The 9,196-nt window shown below is 37.4% G+C and overlaps 1 protein-coding gene across 1 annotated transcript; it reads left to right on the top strand.

Annotated features, from left to right (window-relative positions):
- The first annotated feature begins 239 nt into the window (after positions 1-239).
- On the top strand, positions 240-1,997 carry LOC143860963 (uncharacterized). The gene is made up of 4 exons (XM_077371831.1): positions 240-629; positions 724-894; positions 1,481-1,648; positions 1,736-1,997. Exons 1-4 carry the CDS (start codon positions 624-626, stop codon positions 1,790-1,792), a joined length of 402 nt encoding a protein of 133 aa, XP_077227946.1. The 5' UTR covers positions 240-623; the 3' UTR covers positions 1,793-1,997.
- The last annotated feature ends 7,199 nt before the right edge of the window (positions 1,998-9,196 follow it).

The following is a 9,196-nucleotide window of genomic DNA, read 5'->3' as shown; positions in this document are numbered from 1 at the left end:
ACCTGTTTTAATGCCAGCAAAACAAAGAGGACTGGAATCCCTACAATCGTTTAAAAGACACCGAAATTGACCAAACGGCAAGTCAATAGACTCAATACCATTCTCGTCTTAATTTCCAGAACAGATTCCCGTTTTGGAATTTCATTAAACGTATCAAGCAGGGCAGAGTGGTCGAGTGAGGGTATTTTCGTCACATCATCCCTTAAACCTTTCAGTCCATTCATTCTTTTCTTTCTCCCTCTTCCTCTTTAATGGCTTTCACTCAATTCTTTCTTTTCTTGTGTTTTTCTCGATACCCACGCATGGGGTAACTGCTACCGATTTTGCCTCGGGATAAGGCAATACTCTTTTATCGGTATGAAATGACAATCGACAGGAAGAAAAAGCAGCACCTCGTTGCAGTTCTTTGCTGACGAAAAAGAAATAAAGAACACACCTCTTCATACCTCCTCTCATTTCTTTATTTATTCATCCCTCATTTCACGCTTCCAAACCCACCTACCCAAACTCTATATCCCCTTTCTTTTTCACCCTCTTCCTCTATTCTCATAACCCACCAAAAAAGACAGTAGTCTCTTTGTTCAGTTTTTCACTCTCAGTTATCAACTACTTTTCTCTCTGCAATGGATGTGAGTGAAGAAAACAAACCCACTTTACTGTTTGTCAATGTTTTTATGTGAGAGATGAATGATTTTTATTTTTTTTTGATTGGTTGTTTTGTAGGAATACAGGAGGTGCCAAATTCCTGCATTTGGGAACTGGGATTTTAGTGATGGGCTCCCAATTACTCAATATTTTGAGTCTGCAAGGCAAGCTGGGTTGCTTCGATTTCATGATGTGGGAGATGATTTCTATGGAGAAGATCTTAAGAAGCCCACGTTTTATCCTTCCAAGGTGTGCTTTTTCATAGGCCCCTACTTATCCTCTGTTTCATGGCTGCTGATATTGGCACAACCGTGTTTTTAATAATTGCACAAACTCTCCTTGTCTTTTCTGTTATAATTGGCATGAATGAGATCTGTTTGGGAAGTGCAATAAACCTTTGACAGCTGTTTACACAATAAAAGACAGGAGAAGTTAGTGCGATTATTAAATTATAGTGGTGCCAGTATCAGTAATGTTATGCTTACGTGCTTTTCTTTTTTTTGGTTTTGGGCAGTTATTATCCTTCATTATTTTTCAAAAATGCCCAACTCAAGTCTAGAATTTTATGGGTTTACGAAGTGGAAGAACATCGGATAATGGGTATCTCTGATTTTTTATTTTTTTTTGGGTTTTATGTGGAGGAAGATGAACATCAGATCAATGTGTAGCTCTGTAATTTCCTTCTTTTTTTTATGGTATTATTCTAGATTTTTTTCTATTTACTACTAGCCTAAATTCCACGCAATATTTAGATGTGTTTCTTGCAAAAGCAGCCAAAAAGAAATACCGTTATTCTCTGTTTGGGTATTGATTCATTCTCTGGGTTTTGTTCCAGCTACAGGAAAAAGAGAGTCCAAAACGTTATCAGTATGTGAAGGAGCCAAAAAAGCAAGGTAGGGTTTGTGACATGACAGAGCCCCAATTCATTCCCAGAGCTCCCAAACCAGTAGATGAAGATCTGTACAAAATTTCTCCCGAACTCTTGCGCAGAAAGCCCAGATCGGTAGGCCCCCAATCTCTTCCTAAGATTTTTCTGTTCTGATATTTGTTGGTTTATGACTAAATCTTCATTCTTTTTTGGTTTTTGCAGAACAGAGTTCTGGGTTTTTTGACCGGATGTTTAATGCCACACTGTTGCACTGTTTGAATCTGAAGATGGGCAACTCGTTAAGTGACTCAGTGAGTCATGGATTGCCATTGCCGTTAGTTGTCAGGAGGTTTCAGTCTCTGCTAAATCTATGGCTTGTAAATGAAAGCTATTGTGTGGTTTTTTATTTTTCTACTGTATGTTTTTACAAAAGCTATTATGTATGCACTCCTTTGTTTTAGTAATGGCACTATATTTTATTTCACGAGAATGATGACCACATAAGGGGGCGATGCACGTGATTCTTGTCATGCTTTTCTTGGATCAAGGGTTAGGATCATCCGATCGGGGTTGAAATGTGTCAAAATTGTGGTCCAGAAAGTGGTCTTAGAAAGGAGCATATGAGTGACTTTCTCTAGCATTTATTTTCCTTGAGTCACACTTCTCTACTTACATGAGGAAGGAACCCACGTGGGCTGGGTCCCAGGTAGAATTCCCTGTCTAAGATAAGGAATCAAGGGCTGAGGATCATCTGATCAAGGTGTTCTCGATAGGATAAAGTTCAAGGTGTTCTCAGCATTTGGGCACATATTTATTCCATGATCCAACCCATTAATTTGTTAGATCAGAATTGTAACTTCTAGATTTTAACCAAGTACACATTATTGAACATTAGGAGGGGCAGCTGACATGATATTTTGGCCAAGGACATCTAAGGCAAGACCATCGAAGGAATGGTCCAGATCATTTGAAGGTGGGACCCATTATCTTGATCCAAAGGATTCGAACGTTGGATTCAAAATGTACCCATTGGATCTATATTCTAAGGTTTGAAAAATTCTTTTGGAGCACCCTAGATCAGAATGGAGTGTGTTATGTACCAAAAACAAAAAAATCCCTTCATATTTTTATTCATCCGTATCCTTTTAAAAAAACCTACTTTCTATTTTGATGGCGATTCTCATTCTCCTCGCTGGAGTATATTCCCTCTTCCTTCCCTTTGCTTGCTTGCACAAAAGCCTGGATAGCTGTAGGGGTTTTGCATGGCATTTGGGTGCTATGTCAACAAAACCCCATGTTTGGTTGCCAATATCATTGACATCCCATGGACTACTAGGGATGTCTCCTGCTTAATCATTGCATCTTTGTTATGTGTAACCCGTGTCCTGTCCCTATGAAATCCATGCCAAAATCCACAGAAAAGGTGGAATTTTGCATGGATTTCTTAGGAATGATATTTTTTTTCTCTCTCTTCTTTCTCTATATTGGTAATAACACCCCATTCCGCCACTCTACGTGGTTGACAACGAAACCCTGATTGCGCACAACGTAAGTAGGACGTAGCTAGAACACTCCAATGGATGGTCCAATTAGAAATTGATTGTGAACAGACTAGAAAAGTAAAATCTGAAAAAGCACAATGAAAAGGATCCTATAACAGATCGTGACCAAAACATAGATCTTATCCTTGATCGAAGCGAATCCGATGGCACCCCTACATGCATTTTACAAAATGCTTGACACAAAGCAGTCAATAAAAAGTTTCATACAGTGGAAACCATATATATTCAACAAATGGGTGGTGACTATTTTTCCTATACCTTTTTTTTTTCTTGCAAAAGTAGCAACACTAGGTAAAGTGGAGTGTGCTTTACTCACTTTGATTTTGAACATTGAAAGCAGAGAGGGGGGTCAGAATGACAGCAATTTGATAAAAGTTTTGATGGCGAAAATTATGGGGGACTTTCCTTGAGTTGTTTTCTCTTTTCAAAGTAACATTTTTTTCAAGGTAAACACGAGTCTAGTGCTGTTTCCACGCTTAAGAAAGCTTGTGTGGGCTTCTGTGTTTGTGTTAAAGTAACCCTTTTGTAATTTGTTGTTAACAGTTTGTAAAAGCAAGCTTTCTAAAAAGTAGGCAATAAGATATTGATGTTTGTGTTAACTTTGAGGGACAAAGCTGTTCTTTATCCTATTCAAATATATTAAAGCCCATGTCAAAGCTCATGCATGTAACACAAGATAATATATTATAGGAAAAGTTGAAATGGTCTTGGATCAGATTAATAACAAAAAAAAATAAGGCTGATTTCAGTCATCGAAAATCACTGTTTATTTTAGTAGGTAAGCTGGGATGGAACCTCCAACCTCACGGCCGAAGAACATAGTTTTTACCCATTGAGCTAGAGGCTCAACTCCGTTTATGAGACTATGGCCCCGTTAGTTTTAGATTTTGACGATCAATTCCGAGTCCAAAACCAATTACTGGACTTAAAACTATGTTAATTTGAGTCTAATAATTGGTTTTGGATGCTCAATCTGTTGTAAAAATCTAAAACGAATTAGGCCCTGTTTGTTTTGGATTTTGAGAACCGATTGTGAGTCCCAAACTGATTATTGGATTCTAAAATTAAACTAAAATTGTGAGTCCCAAACTGGTCACTGGATTCAAAATTAAACTTAAATTTGAGTCCAATATGTGTGTTTTAAAGTATCTTTTTTGTAATTTGTTACTAACAGTTCGCAAAAACAGGCTTTCTAAAAAGTAAGCAATAAGATATTGATGTGTGTATTAACTTTGAGGGACAAAGCTGGCCATTTCCTTAGTCAGATGAATCAGATCTATTAAACCTCATAAGACAAATGAAATGCATGGAACACAAGAAAATATATGATAGGAAAAGTTGAGTTGGTCCTGGCTCAGATTAAAAACAAAAAAAAGGAAAGTCACATCGTTCACATTTCTTCCAACGAGCCACCCGCACTAGTGTTTTTCTGACTACTCTTTTGACACTACAAAGTGGTGGCCCGGAGAAGAAAAGGGGGTGAGTATATCATTTACCCAAAAAATAAATAGGTTGATGTCAGCTATCTAAAATCAGTTATTTTTTTAGTTACCATTTGTCATTTTCCATGACACGGGAATTTAAGTAATTTTCTTTGAGAATGGAGGGAGTATTTTGATAATTTTGTATGAGATATTGAGTATTTTATAATCTTCCATAAGGGGTACTTTGGTCATTTCAACCAGATACAGGGGTTTTCCATTTTCTATGCAAAATGGGTATTTTGCTCATTGTAATGAGATAAGATATTTGGTCATTTTCCTAGGGGTACAAGTCGGGTCGGGTTCAACCCAAAAAAATGTCAGGTCGGGTCAAGTTGAGTTCGGGTTGGGGTCGGTTGAGGACTTAGGCAAACCGACCGGAGTGAAACCATGGTTTTAAATTTCGGTTTCGGCTAAAATTTCGGACTTATCCAAAACCGAAATTTGTTATTGGCGCTAGAAATCCCGATTTTTTGGGACGAAATTTCGATCGAAATTCTTTGAAGGAATGAAAATTATTATTTTAATATAAATTTCGACGAAATTTGGGTAAATTCGAGAATTTCGGTTTCGGTACCATTTCGTTTCGCTCCTCACCGAAATCGAAATTTCGGATTTCGGTTGAAATTTAAAACCATGAGTGAAACCTGGCTTTTTTTTATCAAGTTTTTTTAGAGCTTAGAAACTCGGGTAGGGTCTAGTCGGGTTCGGGTTGGCAAAAAGGGTTCCTCGGGTCGGGTCGGGTTTGGGTTGGCCTCATCCCGGCCCAACCCGACCCGAGTTGCACCCCTACATTTAATCATTTTCCACAAGACATGAGTATTTTTGTCATTTCCTATGAGATGTAGGTATTTGGTCATTTTTTTGTGAGATGGGTACTTTTGTCATTTCCTGTGGGTATTTTTTTTCAATTTCCATGATGGGTGCTTTGGTTCTTTTTCATGAGGTATGAGTATTTTTGTCATCTCCATCATGCTATTTTTTTTTCATGCACCACACCTAAAGACTGACTATGACTTGAAGCTGTGTAGAGTTTCCACAGCATAGGTAGGTACTTGGGAGTCCCTGCATATATACCATCAGAGCTAGATTAAAACCCTCAAACCAAGTTCATGGAATGACCAGAGTTACAGATTCACACTAACAATTTTGTGTTCAGTATACTAAAACATCAACAGGTAGATGCCAAAACACCAACCAAGCAAAGCTGTAAAAATGAGGAACAAGATAGATCCAAACTTGATGAATAAGTGAAGAAATTCAGGACACCAATTCTAAATCAAGGTAATTCTAAATCAACTCCCTTCAAGTTTAAAGCAGCTACATATATCTCTTATTCATTTGTGATCTTTAAAAAAAAAATTATAAATCAAGGTAACATATGCGAAAAATATATTAAAAACTCGAAGTATTTCTCAAATTTTTCCCAATGTTATTCACTTTGGTGTCTTTTTTCCCAAACAATAATAAGCAGAGCATGAACAGAAAAGGGCTTTCTCCATTTATGCAGAAACTTTCAAAGTTGACTTGGCACCGAAAATCAAATGTTATTCACTTTGGTATCTTTTTTCCCAAACAATAATAAACAGAGCATGAACAGAAAAGGGCTTTCTCCATTTATGCAGAAACCTTCAAATTTGTCTTGCAACCGAAAATCAAATGTAAGAACAGAAAATCTTCATACAGAGTACATGTGGGTGGAGAAAAGGAAGGTTGGTAACAAAATAAATAAGAAACAAGTGCAAATCAAGTAGGTGTACGTGATTTTTCATTCTGCTCCATAGGAAGCAATCTGTGAGATGACTAAGTTACATGAAAGCTTATATACATTGCCATCTAATAAAAAATGACCACTCCTGAGGTTCCAATGGAACTTACCACCAACCAAATCTCTGAAAAACACTGCCAAATATAGAAAAAATAAGTCCAGTTTATGAGTCATAGGCACGAGAGGAGAGGAACCAAGATGAACCAAGATTGTTGTGCAGATGTCTTGTACTCTGGCAGTGATTGATCACCCTGGCGGACCAATGTGCAGGATGCATACACGGGTCGAGCTGCATGATCAGCTCACTGGGGGTATTTCGGTAATTTCATCATGTCATGACATTAATATATGAGTCGCATATTGGGGTTACGAGTAGGGAGGCTTTGTGAGTTTTCTTGGCCAAAAGTAAACAAGGCAAGTTTTGTTACTCTCAATCGAATAGTGAATTCTTCTCCCGTGGACGTAGGTACACTGCTGAACCACGTAAATTTTGTATTTTCGTTTTGTGTGGTTGTGTCTCTTGCATCTCTTGTTGTCATTAGCTGAACATCGTGTTTGACCCAATTTTGAGAGATCAGAGATATCTTGGTTTTCTACAAAGACTTTTGTGCCATCCACACATGCATGCCTTCCCCCCAAATATACCAGTGTAATGTCTAGTCAGGTGAATTTGCCAGCATAACCATGCAGAAAAACTCTATGCTATTGATGCGAGCATGCCAAACAAACCGATGTAATAAAAGCTGCATGCTTGTTGTAACCCTATCCTTAACTTGAAAAAAAAACAGAGAGATAATTTTAATCTGTTCTAATCAGCAATAAAAGGAAGAGTGAAATGCCAAAAAAACAAGCAAAAGTATAAAACAAGCAACTAACTTATAGTGGCAGCTTTGAACTGTTGGCTGATGTTGTATAGATCAAGTGTCTGAAGGCTTTCCTCTGTGTCAAGTGTCAACATTAAGCTTTAGGATCTCTTGCTACTGGTTTTACCCAGAAATATTTGCAAGACCATGCAGATCAGCTTTCGTGTTTAGTGTTTACCAATACGAACCTGAGCCTCGGATCAGATGAAAATTATAATTGAACAGTATATATTACCACCAACATAGAGAGAATTCTCGCTCAATTAACGAATAAACAAACACTAAGATGATCATAAAGTATGGTCTGATTTCTTCATTAGGAACATTACTTGTTCAAGAAACCACCCATGGCAAAATTGGGTCTCTGGCGAAGCAATGATTGGTCCGGAATTTTTTCAATCGGCTCGGGCAAGTCGGATGAGTTTTTTTATCAAGTTGGTAGGGCTGAAACAGAGTTGACTAAGGTGAATCACCGATTGACCCAGTTTGTTTATAATATTGATCTGACACAGTTTGTTTTCAATATTAGAAGATCTAAATATAATCATAATAATAACATTGGAAGTATCCCGACTTATGAAATGCATAGAAGTTTGAGAAAATATGGCAATATGGTGATCTAATATTTTGATATATCTATAAAGGCAGTTATATGAAAATTAGAGTTGTATTAAAATTAAGTCGTATTTAAGGTAAAACATAGCATAAGTTGTGTCAATGTAAATCACAGTTGCGTAATGGTTTTCTCGCTCCTTAACATCTTGCAGAAGTAAACAGTGATGGAAAACCAAGTGGTTGTGATTTGAGAAAGCTTACAAAATACTGATTAGTTGAAGTCATAATAATCATAAATTGATCATTACGGCTTTCCAATGGGTTCTAGTTCAACAACTTCAGCCCACAATCTATCGACCTAGGTGTAGGTCTGAGGAGGTTCTACTCAAATCAATGTCTACAAAATAAATCACAGATATTTGAAATTTTAGAACACTCACAACTATTGTTGGGAAGGCAAAGAAGGCAAGGGATGACAACCTTGTAAATAGAGAGTGTTTCTAAGGACCACTGCAAAGAGAAAAAGAACAGTGTTTTCACAAAGGTAGGTTCAAAACACTATAAGCAGCGACAGAACTCAGTCCCCAAAATAAGTCACAATAAAACATGAGATCATAAGAATCCACTGACATGGATGCATATCCTGTAGGAAGCAAACTTCATGGATATCGTCAAACCATCCACACAAAGAAGAAAACAAGTAGTAGTAGTCACAATCTATAGAGGAAAACTTAGCAAGGTTGATATACTATGTGATGAATTGTGAAAACAACAATCCCGTAATGACAATAAGATGCTTCAGAAAAAGTCCCCTAGAGCTACCCATAGCCGCCATTAGTAGTATTAAAAATCAACCTTTTGTTATCTAATAAGTAAGAAATCTAAAACACATATACTCCCCTCAAATTCTATTTCCAACACACTCCCTTAAGAAGTCAAATAAGAAATAGGTCTCAAAATGTAAATAAGATGTTTCAAAAGAAGTCCCCTAGAGCTTCCCAGTTACTTAGCTTTGATGAAATCATTTGTAAGCTCTCTGTTGACATCAATAATGACATGCCCTTGCATCGACATGTCGTCATACACTTCGCCCACTTGGCCATCTTTTCTTTGTTTTTTCTCCTGTAACAATTCTTAATGACTCTTTGATGTCTTTGTGCATCAGGAGTCAAGTGTCGAAGTGGCTCACAACCAAACATGGGTTGTGAGTTGAACTAACTGCATTTAATAGCTAAGAGAGAAAACCCTAAGCTATTACCTAACAAGAAAGAAGTCTAAACCCCATAATCTATGGCCAAGACACTTTCCTAAGCACACTAAAGAATAAAGTGGGATTTTCGTCCCAAATAGGATACCTCTTAAACCCATCCCAACAAACTTAGAAAGTTCAAAAAAAAAATGTCCAAAAACACTTCAGTGGAAGAAGGCATGGCTATAGGGGGTTCTCACCCTGC

This window comes from Tasmannia lanceolata, unplaced genomic scaffold (assembly GCF_043159265.1).
Source record: "Tasmannia lanceolata isolate RefF3 unplaced genomic scaffold, GAP_Taslan_0.1 ptg000037l, whole genome shotgun sequence".
NCBI classification, from domain to species: Eukaryota; Viridiplantae; Streptophyta; class Magnoliopsida; order Canellales; family Winteraceae; genus Tasmannia; species Tasmannia lanceolata.
This window is presented reverse-complemented; position numbering and strand designations above follow the sequence as displayed.